Below are 26,257 nucleotides of genomic sequence, written 5' to 3'. Positions count from 1 at the left end.
AAAATTTTAAAAATACATAAAAAAAACTTTTATGTAATTTATGTTTTCAAACTACCGAAAGAAAAATCATTTCTATTAATGTCACAAGTTGGAGGGGAAAAATGCTAATAGCTTGACAATTTTAATTTACTGCATAACTATTTTGATAATTGTAAGTGATATAAACACAAATAAAATATGATGAATTTTTTTTACTATTATGTTTTTGACATTGTAATTTGAAAAATTAACCCATTTATAAGAGAAAAATATGCTATATATTTGGATGATATTGAGACAGCTGGATAAAATTTTCAAAATAAATTATTTTAACAAAAGACATAAAAGTAGTATGCTATAATAACAATACAAGAATAACAAATAAAAATCATGTTGTTATTTCTTGCATTATGGCACAACGAGAACTTGAAGCAATACAAGAATAACAATCTACTCTAATAAATAAAAGTTTTTTTGCCACATGTCCTCTTCTCCTTCATTTGAACACATGACATTTTCTAAAATTTTTAAATTTTCTATTTTCCACTTGTCATTTTATTGTATTTTTCATTTTATTAAATTAAAATTTCACATTTAATATGTAAAGTAATATATATGTAAGGTATTTATTAGAAAGGTTTATATATGTAATGTATTCAATAAATTAAAGTCTCATTAATTTTAATAATTCAAAAAATTTCTCATTTTTCTTATAAATTCAAACTTTTCAAATTGTTAAAATTTTATATTTAATTGTTTTTAAATAAACCCATGTAATACATGTGATGAGATGTCAAGTCCACCAAGCAAATTACACCCTTTGTTTGCAAATAAAACGTAATATAATGGTAAAAAGGGGTATCGATCCTCGGGGAAATGGTTGTATTCAATCACCAATGCAATCTAAAAGAACTATTGTAAATAAACTAACTAACTACAATTAAACTAAAAAGGGGGGGGGGGGGGTGTTATGATTGCTTGAAAACGAAAAGACTTGAATAACTAAAAACTTGCAATTAAGCAAGATAGTGAGATGCTCAAATGTTGGGAACAATTGGTTAACCAAGGCAATTCAACACAATGAACATTTGTGTGTTTATCATTAGGATTCAACATGAAGCTTATCATTCATCCCAAATTGGTTATAACAATCATGAAGCATGATATGCCAAGATTCCTCTTAGATAGTATGGAGGTTGGGGAAGCCCACAACACACCTTCTTAATCAAGATCAAGGGTTTAATTGAAGCAATTGAACCCAAGAAGTTAATTAGCCTTAAGAAAGAAGGAATCCCCAATTCCTAGAGGATGTCAATGCTTACACATCCATAAAGGAGCTATGATTCATAAACTAGAGATGATTTTTACCATCATAAAGCCCTTGTTCTAAGTTAATTCAATGATTCAATGCAAAACCAAAGAAATAAACTAACAATAGCTCATTCAAGTGCGAAGCTCATGATCAAAGCATTAAACAAGCATAAGAAATATGATCTAGAACCATAAACATAAGATAATTGATAATCTAGCATGAATCCTTCAAAAACCCACAAACATTCAAAGGTTTTAACCAAAGTTAACCAATATAAAGAGTTTAGCCACTCATGGCAATAGAACAACAATCACAAAAGTCTAATTGCATAAAGAAACTACCAAAAATCTTGGAAAGATGAAGAGAAATGAGTCTTGAGCTTCAAAAATCGCCTCCTCTAGGTCTCCAATGGTGTCAAATCGAAGTTATGGCTGCTAGATCTGATCCCCCAAGGTTATGGTGAGCTAAATGACCAAAATGCCCAAACTGGGCAGTTGCGCGGGTACCCGCGCGACGAAAATTTCACCCGCGCAAATGTTGTTGTAATGCTATTGGTCCTTCATTCCACCACTCCACCCTTCCACTACCAAAGATTCCTTTGGTCCCCTCCATATCCATGTGATTCAAATCAACCAATCATCTTTTAGCTTCAAATGTGGATGCTCCAAACCCAAAATTAATTATCCATGATCCATCTTCACAAGCCCACTTCATCCAAGCCTTTATCTTTTTAAGCCCAAATCTTCTTTGGTGGATTCGCCAAGCCCAATAGTGCCTCATGAGCCCACAAGTCCGTCTTCACTCTAATCCATAATCGCGATAAGCTCCAAAACCCTGCAAAATTCCTCTTGCAACATAAAAAACACCGGTACGATCCATACTAAAGAAAAATATATAAAATACAATGCAATAATGATAAAAAGATCTAAAAATCTAAAATAAACTAATAAAAATAAGGAAATAAAATAAGCTATCAAATCACCCCAAGCTTAAACCTAACTTGTCCTCAAGTTAGAACAAGACTAAAATGAGCTCGGGATGAGCTAAACTAAAAAGGAAAAAGAAAGGTACCATAGAACTTGGTCAACATCAGTCAACATGGTCAGAATTAGTCCTTCATGGACCCTAAGCATCCTCAAAAATGTTCCCCGCTTTAGAGCCATAAACCACATTCTCAACCACTTGATGGGCGAATAGATCACGGCTGGATGTAGTCGCGGTGTGCAAGACAAAGGAAACAGAGATGAGCCCAGTGGGGGAACTTTAAATCACCAATGTAGACCATAATGCACGAAGGAAAGGCGCCTCTTCACACACTATGATTCCTACATTTGTCAGGATAAAGTGTATAGTACGAAATAGGGCTTTGCAGCGCGGCCTCCGGGCAAACATCCGGTTTCAGAAGTTTCTCCCTTGTACTGTCCTTTACAGTTTACCGTCTCATCGTCGGGGCCTTTTCTCACCAAAAATCAAAAATAAAATAAAATAATAAAAATTCTACTTAACCTAAATCTAAACCTAACAACCTAAATCTTCAATCTTGAACTTCTTTTATTTGGTCTTCAGTCTTCTTTGCTGCCTGATATTCAGCTTTCTCGTTTTTTTTTGCATGAATCTTGAACTTGGATTCTTGTTCTTCTTTTTGTGTTGCTCTTTTTCTTCATTTTTCTTCTTTGTTTTTGTTGCTTTTCTTGAATCTTTTTCATTGTTTCTTTTTGTCTTCACTTTTCCAATTTCTTCATTTTTCTGTGTTTTCTTCTTGGAAGGTCTAAGGAATTTCACCGTGTAACATAGGATGGAGGCTAACATGAGCACCTAATGATCATTGACAATGTGCCAAGGTCAACTAAAAAGGGTGGGAAATGACTAAAAATGGGTGTTACCGAAAAGACTTGGTCCCAAAAGATGTGAATTGGGGGACCCACTTCAAAGTTCATCAAGCACCTTAATGCAAGGTGTGATAAACAAAATCTATCTAACTATCTACTCTAGACTCCTAAAAAAATAACCTATCTTAAAAAGGTGGTGAGAATCTAACTAAGTAAGGCTCGGACGAGACTCGGGAGTACTAAGGGGTACTCCCCCCAAGACCAAGATGCGAGTCTTCAATATCTTCAATGTCTTCAAAATACCTTACCGGGCTAATCTTTGCTCACACACATTGGCTTGACCAACCACATCCCTCCGCACCTAGACCCAATCAAGCTACCTGCATCTGAACCCCACACAAGCGGTCTTAAAATGGTCTGTGAGGCTCAAAACGTATCCCACTTATCAAACACAAGGAATTCCATATCAAGACCCGAGACCAATCTATGATTCAATACTTATGACTCGGCGCTATGGTACCTGTAGGGATGAGAAGACAAGAGAGAACAAAAATGCATGAACTTAAACTAGGATGCATCTAAAAAGCATGAAAATTAGAAAAGAAAGAAACAAAATATGCAATATTTTTGAATTTTTATGCAATTTTTATGAATGACCTAAATGAGTTACTCTAAATGCAACTATATACAACCTAAATGCAATAAAAATAAAATATAAGAATACCTCACCCCAAGCTTAAAATTAAGCATTGTCCTCAATGCTTAGGATGAGAGTAAAGAAGGATCATACCGGGATCAAGATGGAGGAGGCCCGCGAGGACGGTATGGAAGCAACACATGGGTCGTACAATGATGTGTGGATGGAGTTCTTGGATGCCTAAATACACATGGATGAAAGCTTGGTCGCGCAAAGGAAGCATATGAAATGACTCAAAATTTTCTTATGAAGTTGCAAATTTGCGCGGGTACCCTCGCAAACTTTGCGCAGGCGATGGCTGGGTCGCGCAAATAAAGAATTAGCAGCATTGGTCTCGCAAAGAAGGGGAAGGATTTGGTCTTGGCCGCGCAAAAATCTGCGAGGGTGGAAGGCAGCCGCGCAAGTAGGTTGCGAGGGTGGCAGCCAGTCGCGCAAACATTTACGCGGGTGAGGAACCGGCCGCGCCCAGCAATCAGATGGCATCCCATGTGGGGGTAATTTAGTACTCGGAATCTGCGCGGCTGGGGGTCGGTCGCGCAACGGCTGCACGGGCACCCGCGCAAGTTGCAGATTTTGACATTTTTTTTCAAACTTCACCAAGATCATTGCTAAACCTCAAGATGCTTATTTTTAACCAACTTCAAGCTTAGAAACACCAAAACTTCAAGCAAGATTATTTATTTACAATGCATTTATTTAACGTCTTTGCCAAGACATAGTCCCGCTTCCGTCAATCTTCATAAATCGGGATTTCCAATGTTACGTTGTCGAATTCTCCCGTGTCAAAGCTTTCATAAAATGGTTTCAAACATTTTCCATTCACTTTGAAGATTTGATTCGTTTCCAAACTCTTGATTTCAACCGCACCATGATCAAACACTTTTAAAACAATGAAAGGTCTGTGCCATCGAGATCGCAATTTTCCCGGGAATAACTTTAAACGCGAATGATAAAGAAGAACTTTTTGACCCGAAACAAAGTGCTTTTGGGTTATGTGCTTGTCATGAAACGCTTTTGTCTTCTCTTTGCACCTTTTAAACCTTTTAATTATATTCTTCTTGACCACTTCCATCATTGGAGGATTCAATCTTCTTTGAGCCTCTCTCCTAGGCTTGCAATAATCTTCCATAAGAATCTTGTGTGTGCATACATTAGGGCTTATCCCGTTTATTGGCTCAATCACATCAACCCGGTACAATGGAGAAATGTTGCTAGGGTACCTCATTGACTCAAAGATGTTGAAGTGAATGATCTCTCCATCAAACTCCATAGTAATTTTCCCTTTATGGACATCAATGATCGTGTGAGCGGTATTCATGAAAGGTCTTCCAAGGAGGATCATAGATGATGTGGAAGGAGTCTTCTCTTCAAGATCAATGACATAAAAATCCGCGGGGAAAACAAGGTGATTAACTTGTACTAACACATCCTCCAACACTCCTCTTGGAGACACACTTGACTTGTCCGCTAATTGAATGATTACTCCGGTTTCTTCTAAAGGTCCAACATTGAGAGATTTAAAAACCGAATATGGCATCACATTAATCGAGGCTCCAAGATCTAACATGGCACTTTCGACATGTAAATCACCAATTGTACAAGGGATAACAAATATTCCCGGATCCTTGCATTTGGGAGGTAGCTTCTTTTGGATAACTGTAGATACGTTTGCATTGACTTGAATATTTTCATTTGCCTTGAATTTCCTCTTCTTGGTGCACAAATCCTTGAGAAATTTTGCATAACTTGGAATTTGCTTAATAGCATTCAATAGTGGAATGTTGATTTGGACCTTGCGGAAAATTTCAAATAATTCATTTTCTTCCTCTATCTTCTTGGAAAAGGCTAACCGGGAAGGGAAAGGTGGTGGTATGACCAATGGCTTGATAGGCTTGTTGGAATATTCGGTTTGCTCAATGTTTGGAACAACCAGTTCCTTTGGAGGAACTACAACCTTTGAAGGCTCAACAACAATAACCTCATCTTCTTCTTCTCTTGAAACTCTTTTGGGGTTGCTTTCTCCAAGGGTTTTCCCACTTCTTAAGGTTATTGCACTCACATTGGGGTTCTTCTCGGTTTGAGATGGAAGTTTAACCCTTTGTTCCATCTTGTTGAGAGCGATGGCCAAGTCTCCAATTTGTGCTTGAATGTTGGAGAAAGTGTTCTTGGTCTCCTGTTGAAATTGGGTTTGGCTTTGAACAAGAGAAGTGACGAGTTCTTGAAGGCTCATTTGATGGTTACCACTTGATTGGCCTTGTTGTGGAGGTTGTTGGTAATTTGGAGGGTTATAAGAAGTTTGTGGATATGGAGATTTTTGGGATGGATATTGCGGATGTTGGGGTCTCATCAAAATGCTTGGTGGATTTTGCTTTGGTGGTTATGGGTTGTTTGGGTCATTTCTCCAATTTGGGTTGAAATTGTTTTGAAATCCCATGGGTCTTGGTTGACCTTGATATCCGCCCATTGCATTCACATCCTCCGGTTCACTTCCAAGTGTGGGACACTTATCCGTATAATGCCCCGTCATTGCACAAATACCGCATACCATCAATTGTTGACCACTTCCCACCACCATTTGACTTAATACATTAGTCAAATCTAAGAGCTTTGATTCCAAGTGTTGAGTGTTGCTAACTTCACCAACCACTTGTGGAGAATTTCTCTTCATTTCATTTCGAGTCCCAAAGTTCCTTTGATTTTGAGAAATGGTTCCAAAAAGTGATCTTATCTCTTGAGGTGTCTTGTTGAAGATGTCACCACCACTTGAAGCATCAATCATCCTTCGATCCTTTTCATTCATACCCTCATAAAATTGTTGAAGAAGTAGTTGTTCGGGTATATTGTGTTGAGGACAACTTGTACATAAGTTGTTGAATCGCTCCCAAAAATCATGAAAAGTCTCATTCTCCCCTTGACGAATCCCCAAAATGTCACTTCTTTGGCTTGAAATTCGGGAGGTGGGATAGAACTTGCTATTGAAGGCTTTGAGTAACTCTTCCCATGTGTGAATAGATCCCGGTGGTAAGTTGAATAACCACTCTCTAGCTTTATCTTCCAAGGTGAGCGGGAAGGCGGTTAGCTTGAAATCATCCAATGTCACATTTTTGGGCAACATGCTAACACATATCATATGAAAGGACTTCAAATGCCTTTGAGGATCTTCTCTATCCAAACCATGGAACTTGGTGAGTTGATGTATGAAACTTGACTTCAATTCAATCCCTCGACGGTTTGCGGGATAAACAATACCAAGAGGTGTATGAGTAACATCCGTCTCCATCATTTGCCGAAGTGTCAACTCTTGAGGGGGATTGGGTGGATTGGGGTTATTGGGATATTGTTGCAAGTAATTGGGTGGTTGTTGGTAAGGTGGGTATGGGTATTGTTGGGGATTGTAGATTGGTTGTAGGAAGGTTGTTTGTGGTGGGTACATCGGGTTTTGGTACATTGGAGGGTGTTGGTAATTGGGTTGATTTAGGTAATGTACTTGTTGTTGTACTTGAAAAGCATTGGTTTGAGGTTGGTTGTTTTGGTGGAATTGTTGGTTTTGTGGTTGTTGATAATTGGGTTGGTTTTGAGGAGGGGCTTGATTCCAAGGTGGCATATCAATGAGAGGTTCTGTTATTGTTGTCTTGGTTGTTGGGGTGGGGTATTGGCATCTTGATTGTTTGGGTTTCGGTTGGGATTGTAAGGTGGAGTGTGATTCATGGCTATGTAGTTTTCAAACGGAATGTCTTCAAAGGAATGACCAACAATTGGAGAACTCGACTCGGTGTCGGTATCACTTGAAGTGTGAACTTGGTCTTCTATGTTGATTAGTGGAGAAGAGGAAGAAGCTTGAACTAGTTGTTGTTGCTTTGCTTGTTTGGCTAACTTTTTCAACCTTTTTGCTTCTTTTTCAATTTCCGGATTGTAGAGTAGTTCACCGGTTCTTGTAGACCTAGGCATAAACAATCAAATAACAATAACCAATTTCCCCGGCAACGGCGCCAAAACTTGATGGGATGTCAAGTCCACCAAGCAAATTACACCCTTTGTTTGCAAATAAAACGTAATATAATGGTAAAAAGGGGTATCGATCATCGGGGAAATGGTTGTATTCAATCACCAATGCAATCTAAAAGAACTATTGTAAATAAACTAACTAACTACAATTAAACTAAAAAGGGGGGGGGGGGGTGTTATGATTGCTTGAAAACTAAAAGACTTGAATAACTAAAAACTTGCAATTAAGGAAGATAGTGAGATGCTCAAATATTGGGAACAATTGGTTAACCAAGACAATTCAACACAATGAACATTTGTGTGTTTATCATTAGGATTCAACATGAAACTTATCATTCATCCCAAATTGGTTATAGCAATCATGAAGCATGATATGCCAAGATTCCTCTTAGATAGTATGGAGGTTGGGGAAGCCCACAACACACCTTCTTAATCAAGATCAAGGGTTTAATTGAAGCAATTGAACCCAAGAAGTTAATTAGCCTTAAGAAAGAAGGAATCCCCAATTCCTAGAGGATGTCAATGCTTACACATCCATAAAGGAGCTATGATTCATAAACTAGAGATGATTTTTACCATCATAAAGCCCTTGTTCTAAGTTAATTCAATGATTCAATGCAAAACCAAAGAAATAAACTAACAATAGCTCATTCAAGTGCGAAGCTCATGATCAAAGCATTAAACAAGCATAAGAAATATGATCTAGAACCATAAACATAAGATAATTGATAATCTAGCATGAATCCTTCAAAAACCCACAAACATTCAAAGGTTTTAACCAAAGTTAACCAATATAAAGAGTTTAGCCACTCATGGCAATAGAACAACAATCACAAAAGTCTAATTGCATAAAGAAACTACCAAAAATCTTGGAAAGATGAAGAGAAATGAGTCTTGAGCTTCAAAAATCGCCTCCTCTAGGTCTCCAACGGTGTCAAATCGAAGTTATGGCTGCTAGATCTGATCCCCAAAGGTTATGGTGAGCTAAATGACCAAAATGCCCAAACTGGGCAGTTGCGCGGGTACCCGCGCGACAAAAATTCCACCCGCGCAAATGTTGCTGTAATGCTATTGGTCCTTCATTCCACCACTCCACCCTTCCACTACCAAAGATTCCTTTGGTCCCCTCCATATCCATGTGATTCAAATCAACCAATCATCTTTTAGCTTCAAATGTGGATGCTCCAAACCCAAAATTAATTATCCATGATCCATCTTCACAAGCCCACTTCATCCAAGCCTTTATCTTTTTAAGCCCAAATCTTCTTTGGTGGATCCGCCAAGCCCAATAGCGCCTCGAGAGCCCACAAGTCCGTCTTCACTCTAATCCACAATCGCGATAAGCTCCAAAACCCTGCAAAATTCCTCATGCAACATAAAAAACACCCGGTACGATCCATACTAAAGAAAAAAAAATAAAAAAAAAATGCAATAATGATAAAAAGATCTAAAAATCTAAAATAAACTAATAAAAATAAGGAAATAAAATAAGCTATCAACATGGGTCTCACACTTAGTATATTACCAAATGAAAAGAGCATAAGAAAAATGACATACAAACGTCTTTAAAAAACAAAGTTTTACTCTAAAATAATTTTTAAGTGCATTATAAATTATAATTAAATGAGAACCATTATGAAAAATAGGAAAAAGAGAAATGAAGAAATAGATGGAGGTGAAAATTCAAGGACAATGACAATTGAAGACATCACTTGCTATAAGTGTAGAGAAAAGGGAAACTTTTTCAATGCGTGTTCCAATGAGAAAAAACTTTTGAACTGTCATATTTAAGTATGTTCTCTAAAGCAAAAAGGATTCCAAAGGAAGTTGTAATAACTAGAATGTGAAGTCGAAGACAAAAGAAGGCCGTATTTGTTTTAAATATAAGAACGAAGGGCATTTGTCAGTTAACTCCCAAGAGTTTCTCCAACCACATAACATAAAAATAGTGATGAATTAACACCAAAATGGTGATTCAACTCCGACCAACCTTTAAATTTGTGTTTTTTAAAGGTCTCTATATTTGGCCTTCATATTTGGTGTTAAAATGAAGCCAACACAAAAATGATGTTAAATTTAAAGGTTGGTTGGAGGATTCTTGGTCTCCAAAAAACAAAAATGATGGTAAATGAAGGATCAGAGTCAAAGAAAAAGGGCCCCTATCACTATTATAAGTTTTGTATTTTTAAATAAATAAATATATATATATATATATATATATATATATATATATATATATATATATAATATTAATAATAAAAGTTAGGTCATATGCAGCTGCCCACTTTGCCCCCACGTGGAGGATGGTTGGAGTTGCTCTTAAATGGGGTACAATCATTAAACGACCAAACCAAATGTTCCAAGTTCCCAAATAAGAAGAGTAAATTTGATATTAGTCTTATTACATCAAACGATCACCAGAAGATATCATCTCTTGCTATTCTCTTCATCTCACATTTAAGGTTTGGAATACTCTCCAAATCCGAAAATGTATGATGATTTATTGTTACATCAGTTGTCTATATTAGATTCTAGTAATGATTCACTAACTTATCAACAACGCTCCTTGTGGTTTCTTGAATTGGAGCTTATAGTTGCTTAGAAGCTTAGAAGCTTATGAACCCTAGATTTGGTTAACCTCTATGAAAAAAGATGTTGCGACGCTATTTCACAACTAAATATTACTAATGCCAGCTGCCACAAAGACATAATTATACATATTCATGTGTAAAAAATCTTGATTGTCCCAAAAGAAATGCAGTTTCCAATGCCTAACAAGATCATCAGACTCTACTACTATCATAGCCTCCCCAATCCTTATTAGGAAAGTGAATTAGTCAATATTGACTCAAAGGAGAAAGAAAACAACAAATAAGGACACCTACATACTAGTATACAAACTACGACATAGAAACTCAAAGTCAACCACTTGAAAGCACAACTAGGAGTAAGAAAAAAGCATGAAGATGATAGTATAGTTGTATAAACACCTACTTTTCCTATTAGTGCCACAATAACATTAGCAATCGTCATAGAGATTACAACACTATCGATGATTAGAAAAATGTATTTAACTAAGTCAAGAAGTTCCACCTCCATCATGAAAAATGCAATCCCACGATGAGAGAACAAAATGTTTTCCATGAGTCATGGTAATAGAATTAGGGGTGTCAATCTCAATCCAAACTCAAACCCAAACCAATAAATAACATGTTGGGTTGAGATTTTGAACCCATTTAATTAAATTGGACAACTCATCTAACCCGTTTAATTAAATGGGTTAGGTTAAGTTGAAATTCTTAACCCGTTTACACCCGCCAACCAGTTTAAAAAAAATTAATATTTTTTAATTTGTAGTTATTTAGAATTATTATTTAGGCTGTGTTTGATAAGTGTCTCACCGAGTCGAGTCAGACAATTTTGGCTGACTCGGTCAGCTGAAGGTGTTTGATAATTCAATTTCGGGTGTCTTTCTCGGAAAGAAACGTCTGAGTGGGTTAGAAGATAAAAACTTGCTGAGTGAGAAAGGCATATGCGGTTTCCAAAATTACCCTTGTGACCTAACGTTCCCATTCTTTCTTCTCTTCCAGCAGCGCCTCCATTCTTTCTTCTTCTTTCAGCGCCTCCTTCGTTCTTTCTTTCTTCTTCTTTCAGCGTCGGCAGAAATCTCTTCCTCTCCCACCGATTGAATCGTCCTTCATCTTCTCTCATCAGGTAAGCTTCTACCTTTTTCTTCCTTCTAATCACTTCCTTTGTTCTTTCTTCTTATTTGCTGAAACAATTGTTGTTCTGTTGCTGTTATGTTGTTATAATCTTGTTTTATAACTGAATATTGTTGTTATGTTGCTGTTATGTTGTTGTGATGTTGTTGTTTGCTGTGATGTTGTTGTTTGATGTGATGTTGTTGTTTGCTGTTTTGTTGTTGTTTAAAGTTCCGATTTTTATTGTTATGTTCCAATTCAATTCCGATTTTTGATGTTATGTTCTTGCTTGCTGTTTGATTTTTTAACATTTATGTTTTGTTTCTGAGATGAAGAAGATGAAGAACCCGCAAATTGATGAAGAAAATCTGGATGTGGTATACTTAATTGAGACCGATTAGATAATTTGAGAGGTGAATTGAATTGGGGTTTTGATGAAATGAGAAGTTGGAGTCTGAAATTGCTGGGAGTCAAGAAATGTGAAGTCATTACTGAAAGTCAAACTCTTAACAAAGAAGATACAATCTTTTTTTTTCTGGGCCTTTAATGAAATGTGAATATTAGTTTGAGGGTGTGGACATGAATTTGACAATTGGCACAATTTTAATATTACAATTCATCACAGTTCATATTTCATGTGAATTTTAGATTTTGTGTTTAAATTCCGAGTTTATATATTCCAATGATTATTAGTTCACTTACCTTGGTAATTTTTAATGTTTTTGCATCACAAATTGTATTAGAAAGCTTATTTTTGTCAAAGTTTAATCCTCTGTGTAAAACAATTTCATCTTTCATTGTATAAAACATCAGGGGTAAAATGGTCATTTTGCATCGGTCAACACATTCAGTCAGATGTACAATCAAACAACATGGTTTCTTACTCGGTCAGAACTTATTACTCAGACAGACCTTTCCCAGTCAGTAATTTTTCAATCAACAACTATCAAACGAGACCTTAGTTGATCATTATATTTTGATTATTTTTTATTTATCAAAAACCATGGGTTAGTAACCGTTATTAGAATTCGAGTTGGTAAAAGTGATAGTTAAGTTGCATAGAATTTAAAAATTAAATATTTATAATATTTTATGGTTGTAAACACTTATTTATGTTTGTGTTATGGGCCTATAAAGTTATTGTTGTATAATTTTCAAATTTAAACAATTATTATAGCTTTTTAAATTGCATGTAATTTTATTTGATGGATTATTTTACCTTTAAGGGTTTTTTTATGAAAATTTAAACAGGTCAACCCGGTTTGACATGTTTAGTAAGGTTGGAAAAACAATAAACAGAGCAACCCGATTTCAACCCAGTTACTAAAAAGTTTAGGTTGCGTTGGGTAGAGATTTTCAACTCATTTATGAAAATTCTCAACCCGTTTACTTAAACTCGTTGCATTGGGTAGAGATTTTCAACTCATTTAATTAAACAGGTCAACCAGTTTATGATCCAACCTAACCCATTGTCACCCCTAAATGGAATACAATCGATACGATAAAATGCCGAAGACAACCAAGCGAAAGAAAAGACAGCATCAAGAATAAGAAAAAGAACAAGAAGGTAACTTGTGGACAGATTACGATGGAAACATAAGTAACGAGTAAGGAAAATGAACAGAAACAAAAAATCACGCAACTATATCCGTTTACCAAAAATACTCTAACTGAGTGTCCGACATTTAAGTTAACGAACGAATATTATATGTGGCCGACTCATACACAAGAAACGTACATAAAATGAAACAAGAAAACGTAAAAAAAAAATACATCGAAACGTAGACAAACTCAAATTTAAACCGACACGAACATAAAAAAACACGTAAGTTTTAAAAAAAAAAAAAAATCACGAACGGAAGTTCTAAATTCACGTCAAAACATTGACCATGTTAAATTTATACCGACATATATAAAAAAATAAAATTTTTTATGTTAACGAATAAAAGTTATTAAAAAAAATCAAATTATATATACCATAAGGGTTAAACACAAAAGTAACAGGGTAGAAAAGTCACAAACTAACAAACATAAAATATAGATAAAATTACATAAATGGTCTCTATGGTTTACCTATGGTCACAAACTCCGTCCCTACTACATTAAAATACCAAATTACCCTCACACTAACACTGTTAGGAAAAAAGACCATCCACGCAAGTCTTGGAAACCACAAGAACCATGTTCGTAAAAAAAAAAAAAAAAAAATTTGTGATCTTTGGTAAACCACATGACCATTTACATAATACACATATACATACACATCCTATGACACAGTTGAGTTTGCTGAAATAATTGAAACATAATCAAAGTAATCCTAACAGATTTGAATTCGAAGCTCAAAACTTTTCTCAATATCACATCCTCCTTCCTAAAATTTACATTTAATCACTTCTATACAAAAAAGACAAACTCCAACAATCTAATCTACAACACTAAAACCAATCTTTAACCTTCCATAGGTCGTTTTCCATAAGGATCCGATACAGAATTCACAAATCTTGAATCGGTTTGATTAGGATTTGAAGTTGAGGCCACATTCCCCCAAGTGCTAGCGGCACCTGTGGCGGCAGTGGTGGTGGTGGTGGTGGTGGTGGACTTAGAAGAACGAGAATTTGTGGCGGTGGAAGAAGATGAAGCAGAGTATCTTTGTGGTCTTCTATCCATTGTCCCATGGTACCCAGGTTTTGTAGGTTCATCAAGAACACCCGATTTCTTGGATAACATCACCACCACATGGCGCATGGTGGGCCGTAGTTTAGGGTCAGATTGAGTGCATAGTAGTCCGATGCGTGTACATGTTGCCACCTGGTCAGGGTCTGCTGACGTGGCAAGTGTTGAATCCATAATTTCCATGCCTTTGCCCTTCTCGTAGAGCTTATATGCCTACAAGAATCTTGAATTTTAAGCCACAAATCAAGAATTTATCCTAGTTGATTTTTGAAAACTTTTAAAACAATATAAGATAAATAAATACTTACCCAATCAAGTAGATTTTGGCATTCGGGATCTAGATTGAATGTAGAGTTTTTTTGACCACTAATGAGCTCTAGAACCACTACACCAAAACTATATACATCCGCCTTTACTGATAAATTACCATGCATCACATACTCCGGTGCCAAATATCCACTATATACACAAAAAAAAAGGAAAAAAAAAACGTTACACCTTGTTCGGTTAACATAAAATAAAAAGACTACATTATATAAGATTATACTGTGTTTGGCATGCATTAGACTTAAACCATAACTAAAAATTTAAAGTTTTTCTACTTTTAGTATGTGAGTATGTGACCCTTTATAATAAGAAGTAACAAAATGACAAAAAAAAAAAAAAAAAAAAGTGGTTACGTTAATAAGTTGACCATCTTTTTCACCCTTGTTGACCCTTTTAACTTTTTAACCACCTATTTAGCAATGGGCCCGACAAGAAAACTTAAAATACATATATTTTTTTTTTACGAAATGCAATCATGCTTATTTCGCAAAATATTGATTATTTTTTTCAAAATTTTAAGGTTTTTGACGGTGGAGAAGAACATTGAAAAAGCAATTTTATAATTTGCAAAATGCAAAATTGATGGTTGTTTTGCTAAAAGAGTAAAAAAAATTGTCACTTTGTTAAATGGACCACACCATTTTTGGTCATTTTTGTCGTTAATCAAATTTATTATTATATATGTACAACTTAAAAACATGTTTTTGATTAAAGAATCCGAAAAAGGCATAAACTTTATTAAATTAAAAATGTGAAAAACATACTTGGTACCAGCTACACGAGTGTTAACATGAGTTTTATCTTCAGGGTATAATCTTGCCATTCCAAAATCAGCAATTTTTGGTCTCCATTTTTCATTTAATAAAATATTGCTAGCCTTTATATCTCTATGAATGATGCGATCATGTGAGTCTTCATGAAGATAAAGCAATCCTTGTGCTACACCATTAATTATGGAATATCTTCGCTTCCAATCGAGTACATCTCTCTTTGCAGATTCTAAAACGATAAAATCAAAATACCATTAAAATAAATACTTATCGTTTTGGTAAAGTTTAATGGAAATGACGTATTTGCCCATAATTGTGTTACAAAAGATGGCATTGATTTCTTTCCTAATTCCATCGAACCAAAACACTACCTTAACATACTCTAGAAATCATTTCCATAATTTGGTTTTCGAAATAAGAGCAAATTTATCGATAATTTTCAACCAAATGATAACAAATTTCTTATTTAAGACACATGTAAATGATATAAAGGAGAAGAGAACATACTGAAAAGAAGCTTGTCGAGGCTCTCATTAGCTACGTATTCATACACCAAAAGCTTTTCAGGAAATGCACAATATCCCAATAAGCTTACAACATTTCTATGTTGTATTCTTGCTAATAATTTGGCTTCATTTGTAAATTCCCTTTTTCCTTGTTTTGAGGTTTGCGAAAGTTTCTTCACAGCAATCTCCCTTCCATCATCCAACTTCCCCTATACATCCAAACAACCAATTCATTACAATAATCAAAGATTTGATCATTTTGAAAATCTCAAAACCATTGAAGTTAGACTGAAATTACCAAATTGAATCGGTAAGAACCCCTAATTCACTACAATAATTATAGATCGATCATTATCAAAGTCTCAATCATTCATTTAATCATTGAAGTTGAAGAGACACAAGTTACTTGCTTTCGATTTTTTTTGTTCTTTGTTCGAAAGAAATTTCAAAATCGAGTGTTTATCTTCAGACTTCAAATTATGAATTCAATAAATAATTAAGTGAAAGATCGAACCTTGAAAACAGGGCCAAACCCCCCTTGACCAAGCTTATGTTCGAAATTGTTTGTTGCGGAAATTAGGGTTTGAAATGTGAAAATCTTCTGTTCTTGAGGAGCACCAACCTTTTCCGGATATTCTTCTACACCTTCTCATTACCAATTACAAAACCCAGAAAAATTAGCAGACGAAAACACAAATTAATCAAAACCCTTTTGAGGAAACGCCTAAAAATGCAAATCTTGATGCTGGTTTCAAATGGGTATTACGGAATTTTACCTTTGGCATCGGAGTGACAGGGTTTGGTGATTTCGCGAAAGCAGTTCTTGATCTTGATCATACTGTTTACTAATAACTATTGAATGAATAAATGAAATGAAAAAATAATTTGAGATTATGTAGCTTTTTGATCTTTAAAGGCTCATTCTTTCGCATTATTTTAGTCATTGACTTTCACAAATGCCAGCTCGGAGTGTTCAGCAGTTCAAGAATTGACGAAGTGAACACGTTCGACCTTCTTGACTATTTCCACTGTTGGATGCTCACACGCCTAATTACGCCCATTGTTTTTCATATTGTGGTTTGTCTAAAAAAGAACTTCTAAGAAAACTAATACTATTATACACTATTTATAGAATAATTTTAATATTCGATTTGCATTTTCTTTATAGATTGAACATGTAACATCCCTAAATTTTATCTACCAAATTGTTCGATTATTTAAAAATCTAAGTTTAGTAGTACATTTTTGGTAAACTCACATCTCTATACGTCTATCTTGTTAGACATAATATGCAGATGAGTAAATTACATGAATGGTCCTTATGGTTTGGATAATTTATACGTTTGGTCTCTAACTTATTTTTTTTAACTCGGAAGGTCCCTACAGTTTGTTTTTGTTGCACGCTTGGTCCCTATCTTACCTAAAAAGACTATTTTGTTCTTGGTTTTTTAATTTATTCAAATAAGGTGAGATAGGTAAGCTAAGGTAAGGTGAAGTGGAAGTAGGGTTGGGGGAGTGTTTATTTAAATAAATTAAAAAATCAAGGGCAAAATAGTTTTTTTAGGTAAGTCAGGGACCAAGTGTGCAACAAAAACAAACAGTAGGGACTTTCCGAGTTAAAAAACTAAGTTAAGGACCAAACGTACAAATTACCTCAAACCATAGGGACCATTCGTGTAATTTACTCTATGCAGATTGCATATCATTTGCATGGGGTTTGAATCTTCACTATGCCTAGAGGTTGTTTCATTGTTTGCACTCTTCATAGTTCACATTTCACAGGCCTCGACTCTTGAGCACATTGTAGGACTTCTTGAACTTAAGCCCAAAGGTCTTGTCTTGATAGTTAATATCTTCATAGATGATTTGTGTAAGGCCTTTGATTGTTTTACTTTTCTTTCTCAATAATACATTGTTTCTTACATATCATATGTGCTGATTTTTTTCTACGAAGACAATATTTATTGTAATGGTCTAAGACAGATTTACCTTTATCATTCGATCTTAAAATATTACAAATGTAGTCCAAACCTCCATGGGTAAACTATACTAAAAAATAGATGAGTAAGGGAATTTTGTTCAATGATACAAAAAGGTAAAATAGTCAAAGTATGTTAGTTCTAAAATTTGTTAAGGGATTTGATGATGACAGCCTATAATAATTATCCCAATGTAAAAACCAATAATCTATAAGTAACCAAATATATGTATCAATATTAGATTTTGGTAACAAACATGAAACTCTAATCTTATTGTTTTACGAACCTTTTTATGTAGTGTATGGATATTTAGTAAAATATATTTTGGATAACCCGACAAATGGGAGATTCACTTCGAGATTGGATTGCATTTGGACGTGCTTTCATAGGGTCTTCGTCGAATAAGTGATCATGAAGATTGACAATGAATATTTTCATTCTAGTTAAAGATTTTTCAAGATTGAATATCATCTCCGGAAGCATGCCAAAGCATCATTATTCATACCACACATAATTCCATAAACTATTTAAGTATTTATTGAAGTTTTTAAGTATAGTTACTAATACAAAAATGGGAAATTGTTATAAAATCGTAATGGAAATTTTTTATATCAATTATCAAAGTTCATTATAATTTGTTATGATTTTTGAAAAAAGAAATATTTATGAGTGTTGTTAAGGTTTCACATTTTATTTATAAAATAGTGATTTTTATAAACGATGGAAGTTTTATAAAAAGTTTGTCCGGAATATTTTGGGAATAAATTTTAACTGAATCCATGATCTTAAAAGTCAAAAGGCCTATTTTGGTGTAAATATATCATCCAATTGACTAAAAGTTATGTAGAAATACTGCCGAATGTGATATAGTTAACTGAATTTGGACTATTTTGGTAAACTCGATCAACCAAAAATCATATACTGTAAAATATTATATTGTGACTCGGTACAACTTTGGTAGGATATATTCCAATCTCTTGCTCATTTTTCAGTTGAGAACCTTTCGGAAATAGTACTTTAAGCTATAAAACTTTTGGTTTTTCAACTTCTATAATCTCTATCATATCACCACTAACCCGGATGATTCTATATCTTGTTTTTGGTGCGACTCCATTCAACGATATTATAGATATGTTGGTGAGAGAATGGCAATGCTCCCTTGGTGGGAGATCCTTGCTCCTAAATGCGCTAGTATGGTTCTTTTGGGGAGTTGTTGAATGTGACAATGTGCATGACAGGTGGTCATATACATCCACCAAGGTTGAAGGTTCTAGAAACAACTCAATGATTTGTTGGTTCCATTTAGAGCTTAATTTTGACCCATCAGAATTAAGGTATCCACATGTTTGCCTATAAATTGGGACGCCCATCTCCATCAACAGTTGTGAGTGTGATTGCAAGATATGTGTGTATGAGTGCAGCGATTTCAAGAGAACAATCAATGTGAGGTTGAAAGCGTATCTTTTAGAGTATTTTGTTAGCAAGAGAGATTTCTTTTGTTTGAAAGCTCAAGTGAGGTGCAAAATTTGTGAGTGATTGTAATTGTTTTGAAATTTTAATAAATCCTCTCTCTCTCTCTCTCTCTCTCTCTCTCTCTCTACGTAGGTTACATTGACTGAATAATGTTAAATATGGTGTTCAGTTCTACAATTTTCGAATACTGTTTTTTTCATAAGTTTATTATGTGTGTTTTATAGAAATCGTTTATTGTTTTTCTGAAGTTGTTTAACTTGTTTTGTTGATTCCTAACAAACTGGTATCAAAACTATGGCTGAAGATGAGTCCCCCTATGGTGAACAAAAATATGGACCCTACAGCAAATAACATGGGTGTTTTGTGCCCCTCCTTACGTTACTTTAATTCGATGGGGAGGATGGGAGTAAGGAGCGGGTACGGGAGCTTGACGTGGTAAGTTAAGCTCGACAAATTCGAATATCACGATTTCGGATTCTAAATAATACAAATCGAAGACTATCTATACCAAGATTAATCCATTAGAAAATTGATATGACAAAAGTTAATGAGACAACGAGTTAAGTCGTTAACCGATCCAATTGCGCATGAAGCATAACGTAACTATTGTTTTGTTTTAATTTAGCAATAAATTTACGAAAAAAAAGCACCAAAGAGAATACGATAAGAAAACCAAATAAAATAAAAGGAAAGTGTCATCGTATCTTGTCAATTGTTATTATATACTGTAATAAATATCTCTATCTCTATATAGAATAAAACAATAGTATTTTTAAATAAGTATATTTTAAAAGTCTTAAAACCACGTCAGTTTTATGAGGTAAGAACGAAGAACATAAAACTGTCTCTTGCCAATTTCCATTTATGATTTATCTTATTTCACCTTGTTGTGTTCTTTTTTGACTTTTTTTCCTACATCTTCATGTACATTAAAAAAAATCTGTTTTTTTTTCGTTGCTTTTGTCTTAAATTGAATACAACTGAACATCAGTTTCAAATAAAATTAAGTAATATTTTTGTCAAGATAAAACGGCTAAATCATCGTGTCATATTTCTCAGTTTGCCATTTCATTAGATTTTTATTTTTTGAACCACAAAAAAAAAAAGAAAAGAAAAGAAAAGAAAAGAAAAGAAAGATATTTGATTAGATATTAAGGTTTATTGTGATTTCGGCTTCTCTAGTTAAATTTATTAAAATTAGCTAAGATTTTTGATCATTAATTATCTATAGTAAAATATATGACAATTGAGTTTTAAGTCAATAAATATATTATTACTTTTTTTTTTGTATTTTTTCTCTAAACAACGGAAACACATGAAAATGGAATCTTTAAAGAATGAAATTCAACGGAATAATGACGTAATCCAAAAAAGTAAAAGGTGTTTTATGTTGAAATATCTATATATAAGTCAATCAAATGTTAAAAACAACCAGTTCCAATGTTAGCAATGGATGCACGCCTTCTTATATTACTATAAAAATAGTTGAAAAAAAAATATTATATAAATGGTCAATGTAGTTAGTCTCCATAATATTTTTTGTTGATTATATTTTTTGGACATGATCTTTATAGAGAAATTAAATATCATTCTACATTTTAGTTTTATTATCTTTCTACCATATCAATTGTTGACATGTGTCATATTTAATGACTAATTTAATGAAAATGATAATATTTTAGCCCATTTATTACCATTTAATGTGGGTAGGAACTAGGAAGATAAAATATAGGAATATTTTTAATTTTTTACTTGGTTGGTCTCTATTATTTTATCTCTATTTATTTTTTTATTACCTTTTATTTTTCTATTGTGTAATTTAAAATAACATGTCCCTTCATAAATTCTTTTTCCAGCTTTATCTATCCATCGATCGTTGTTTTTTTTTGTAAATAACGTTCATATACAGTGCTTAATCACTTGAAACAAAGCCCAACCAAAAATGGACAAACTTAAAATAAGGAGAATAATATTTGAAACATAACCCAAATCATAACATTTTATCCAAAAATGTCATATTCGGAACTTAAAACTCTTTAAACCACCACAAAACAAGTTCAATCGAATCTAGATGATGTTAGTGGATACGCCGAGGAATGTAATTTTAAGAATTTTGAGGTTTACAAGGTAATATTTCATAGTAGAAACTAAAAGAGAACTTAAAATTGGAGAAATTATTTGAAAAGTTAGGTTGTGTTTGCGCGTCACAAATATACCTTTAATTAAATATAAAACATACACGCAGCGGAAACACACTATCACACACACACAAACTCACGAAAATAAAGCAAGAAGAACACAAGGATTTTACGTGGTTCGGATTCGGTGCAAATCCTACATCCACGGGCTGCAACTAGAGAATTTTATTAAAACTCACAAGATTACAATTGGCTTGACACTCTACACTTGATGTTCTCTCAAGTTTTTGCACACAAAATATGCAAAACATACATGCATATATATAGGTGAGAGAGCCGCAATTTGCACATGAAATTGAGTCGTCGTAACAATAGTACTCAAATGTGAAAACCGCAAATGTTGAGTCGTCGTAACAATAGTACTCAAATGTGAAAGCCGCAAATGTTGAGTCGTCGTAACAATAGTACTCAAATGTGAAAGCCGCATGTTTTCAACCTTTCATATTTTACCTAACAATCTCCCACTTGAAAGTTTGAACAACATGGTCCGTCTCTGTCATCCAACTCCAGTAATCTTAAAACAACCAAGTCTTCCAAGCCTCCAGTTCCTAAGAACAAGCTAAACTTAGTCCCATTTCTCTAATTGCAGCCGCCCCTCATCTTCAAGTACTAGAAGGGACAGTTGAAGCTCCCACTAGCTCCAACTCAGTCGTGGCTAATCCCACCACCGACTCATCCTCTGTCTCAACCGGTTTGGACACTCCACCAGATCCCGAGATACACCGAGGACCACTAACACTCTCCCAACTTTGCAAACTTTCAACAGGAGAGACATTTTCAGTCTTAGTCTTCAAAACCCAACGGCTCTTTGTAACTGTACCCGAAACACACCCCGTGCTCCCACTGTCACAGAATCCCCTGAATGGTTTAGAATTTCTGACTCGTTCAGCTAACATCCCCTTGGCTCCAGAATTCATGTTTGCAAAATGAACTCTCTTAGCCGTAGATTTAGCGAACCAGATTTTGTCTTGCTTAACAGGGACGGTCATACTTCCCTCAGCAGATACCTCAACCATATACAATGACCCACACTTCATACCATGAGCAATCACTAGATTATCATTGATCACCCTCCATTTACCACCACCAAACCTTACTTCCAGTCCTTGTTTATCCAGCTGACCAACAGAAATCAATTTCTTCTTCAGCTCCGGAATCACCCTGACATCCTTCAGGCTCCATGTAGTTCCCAATGAAGTAACCAAATCAATATCTCCCATGCCCGTTACCTGAAGCATCTCGTCATTTGCCAAACGTACCTTTCCAAAATCTCCTTCTTTTAGATTCACCATCGTTTCCCCGTTGTCCATGGCGTGAAACGAAACCCCTGAATCCATGACCCAAGAGTCCACAGAACTTTCCATACTGAGTATCAATGCATCATCCTCAGACACACTCTCAGCACCGGCAATGTTCAATTCTTTCTTTGGACATTGACTCTTAACATGTCCCACCTCCTGGCAGTTCCAGCACTTCACATTCTTCTTAGTTCTAGATGAACTTCTTCCCCGACTCCCACTGCTTCCACTATTCCTGCTATTCCCTCTACCTCTTCCGACATTTAATAAATCAGAAGAGGAAGATCCACCTTGATTCTTGCGTCTGATATCCTCGCCTAGAACCAAATCTCTAACCCCTTCAAAAGTCATACCACTGGTCCCCACGGAACTCGTAACAGCAGTAACTGTTCCGGACCAGCTATCAGGTAGAGAAGCTAGTAGCAGTGATGCTTGAGTCTCGTTATCAAATTTAATTCCCACAGATGATAATCTGGACAGAATTGAATTTAGATTGTTAATGTGAACCGTAACTGAGCCTTCCTCATTCATCCTTGTAGTGAACAGCTCCTTCATCAAGAACACCTTGTTAGCCGCCGATGGTTTCTCATACATATTTGACAGAGCCTCCATCATACCACGTGCCGTGGTTTCATTCATGATGTTGAAAGCAACGCTCTTCGTCAACGACAATGTAATAACCGCCTTGGCTTTCTTGTCCTTTGAGTTCCACGCATCTTCAGCAGCTTTTTCCATTTTCTCCGGTTTGTCTCCGAGTACCACGTCCAAGTCTTTCTGACATAGCAATGCTTCTAGTTGCATTTTCCACCAGCTAAAATCAGAACCGTTGAACTTTTCGATTACAACCTTGTCTTCAGCCATTACGACAAACAAGATACAAATCAGGTACACTCGTGCGTGATAAAAAAAATGATTGTACCCTCCAAACCTCGCTAATCTGGCTCTGATACCAGTTGTTAGGAACCGGACCGGGTACACGCAGCGGAAACACACTATCACACACACACAAACTCACGAAAATAAAGCAAGAAGAACACAAGGATTTTACGTGGTTCGGATTCGGTGCAAATCCTACATCCACGGGCTGCAACTAGAGAATTTTATTAAAACTCACAAGATTACAATTGGCTTGACACTCTACACTTGATGTTCTCTCAAGTTTTTGCACACAAAATATGCAAAACATACATGCATATATATAGGTGAGAGAGCCGCAATTTGCACATGAAATTGAGTCGTCGTAACAATAGTACTCAAATGTGAAAACCGCAAATGTTAAGTCGTCGTAACAATAGTACTCAAATGTGAAAGCCGCAAATGTTGAGTCGTCGTAACAATAGTACTCAAATGTGAAAGCCGCATGTTTTCAACCTTTCATATTTTACCTAACAATATTTCATAGTAGAAACTAAAAGAGAACTTAAAATTGGAGAAATTATTTGAAAAGTTAGGTTGTGTTTGCGCGCCACAAATATACCTTTAATTAATTATAAAACATATACCCATCTAAATGCCGTTTGTTATGTCTTTTTATATATTTCAACTATCTTATCAATTAGTTTTTATCAAACATCAATTTTTATCGGTTAATTTTCCGGTTAATAGTTAGTTTTGAACTATTGTCAAGCATAATCATGAGTAAGATCAAGAAGATAATGTATATGACTAAAAAAACACCCATAATCAGACATTTAAGATAAACGTAAATACAGCTTAATACTTTAAACTACTTTTCGTAAAGTTAAAATTAAAGAATTGAAGCTGTTTTTTTACCCATCATTTTAGACTTTTAGTAATTTATTCGAATAAACAATTAGATTCGAGATTCAAATTCAGAACAGCTGAATTATTCCATTATTCGAGAGTCAGCCCAAACTTTCTCTATGGAAACGAAACTTGGGCCTATTGTCATCATGTCATTGTCACATGTGCCTAAACATGTTATCCCATGTCAAAGTTGCAATGATCTTTTATGTTGAAATTAGAAGGGTTACCTTTTCCAAATTAGAAATTAAAATAACAAAATTTATTTTATCGATGATTGGAAATGTACACCCAATTGAGCACATGGTACAACTATTTTAGCACTTTATGACTACTCGTCATAGAGGATATGAATTATTTGTCGGTCATTTACTAATTTATATTATATAACTCATCTCAATGCCTTTTATGTCTTTTTATATATTTCAATTAGTTTATCAACTAATTTTTATCAGACGCTATTTTTTATTAGTTTTTATCAGTTAGTTTTTCGGCTAATATTTATTTTTCAACTATCAGTTAGAATGTCAAACATTATCATAAGTAACATCAAGAAGACGATGTATAATATGACTAACAAAAACACCTATTATCACGCATTTAAGATAAACGTAAATCTTAATATATATTAAAACATAAACATTATGACATCATCTTTAACAATTTGGGCTTTTGATTGTATTTCAATCTTATTTTTCTACCTTTAGATCAAATTGCTGATATCATCTTCCCAAAATGAAATGTATTTAATTCCAATAAAAGTTTTCCATATTTTAAAATTTGAATTTCTGGTTATAAAGATTTTAATATGGTTAACTTTAAAAACATATTACTAAAAACCATTTCAGTTAAGACATTAAATATCAACTATTAATTTAAATTTGTTTATATTAGTAAATCATTAATATAAAAACCGTTTTTATTAGGAACCCAATAATACCAAAAAATTATATTCAAATTATCACATACATATACGATTTATCCTTGAATCTGCGGCTTACACTTATTTTCAGTCGTTGCTTTTCATCAAACATTTTCCTACAACATCAATCTTATTTCTTATAACTTCCATCATCATTCTCTGCTTCAAACTTTCGTTGTTGTACACTAGAATGTCAATACTTTCTTTCGTTTTTTATATTTTTTTCGATTATTTTTTTTGTTCATGTATCAAATATATGTATTCATATATTTCGATGTTCTTTGTCACAAATTACATGAAACTGGTTAACTACTTTTCTAAAACTTTTCAAATAAACAGGAAAAGATATTACGTACCTTGAATCCAGAAAAAAAAATAATGCATTTTTGATGGAAACCAGTTAAAACACATTATAGCAAAGTACTTTGATGGAATGACAAATGCACCCCTACCCATTTTCATGTTCACGATAATCAATTTATTTTTTTGTATTCGTTTAGCATGATACTTCCATTTTTTATCCGAAGGGTAATCATTAATTTAGTATGTACAATATTCATCAGAAGGGTAAATTAGTAATTTAATTTAAACATGGATCAAATCGTGAGTTGTTTCTATTTCTATTTGTTTGATTATCTCAACCTGATTACTGTTTTTGATTGTATATAATATCTTAAATTGTTGTGTGAATTACATGGATTGGAATCTTGATATAGAACTCAAATAATCTGTTAAGATAAATATATGGTAATATCAAATGGAAAATTAAGGATAAGGGTATAATAGGAATAAAAATATTTTTTTTAGTGTTTGAATATAAATTA

General features: G+C 34.4%; 1 protein-coding gene across 1 annotated transcript; it reads right to left on the bottom strand.

Moving 5' to 3' along the window:
• Positions 1–13,722: 13,722 nt before the first annotated feature.
• LOC145133878 (cysteine-rich receptor-like protein kinase 43) lies at positions 13,723–16,853 on the bottom strand. Its single transcript, XM_079068834.1, has 6 exons — positions 16,576–16,853; positions 16,314–16,444; positions 15,801–16,008; positions 15,288–15,522; positions 14,505–14,655; positions 13,723–14,409 (listed from the first exon to the last, which is right to left on the bottom strand). Exons 1-6 carry the CDS (start codon positions 16,634–16,636, stop codon positions 13,972–13,974), a joined length of 1,224 nt encoding a protein of 407 aa, XP_078924960.1. The 5' UTR covers positions 16,637–16,853; the 3' UTR covers positions 13,723–13,971.
• Positions 16,854–26,257: the final 9,404 nt, after the last annotated feature.

This window comes from Lactuca virosa, chromosome 8 (genome assembly GCF_052849685.1).
Source record: "Lactuca virosa cultivar CGN04683 chromosome 8, Lactuca_virosa_CGN04683_v6, whole genome shotgun sequence".
In the NCBI taxonomy this organism is placed as follows: Eukaryota; Viridiplantae; Streptophyta; class Magnoliopsida; order Asterales; family Asteraceae; genus Lactuca; species Lactuca virosa.
The sequence above is the reverse complement of the archived record's forward strand: the minus strand, read 5'-3'. Positions and strand labels throughout refer to the sequence as shown.

What these genes read in the sequence shown, in the direction of transcription:
- LOC145133878 (XM_079068834.1), bottom strand. Translation starts at nt 16,636, where the DNA reads ATGATCAAGATCAAGAACTGCTTTCGCGAAATCACCAAACCCTGTCAC. An exon ending in CTGTCACTCCGATGCCAAAG is followed by an intron (nt 16,445 to 16,575) that starts GTAAAATTCCGT and finishes GGTAATGAGAAG; the next exon opens with GTGTAGAAGAATATCCGGAA. An exon ending in GGTTTGGCCCTGTTTTCAAG is followed by an intron (nt 16,009 to 16,313) that starts GTTCGATCTTTC and finishes TTGGATGTATAG; the next exon opens with GGGAAGTTGGATGATGGAAG.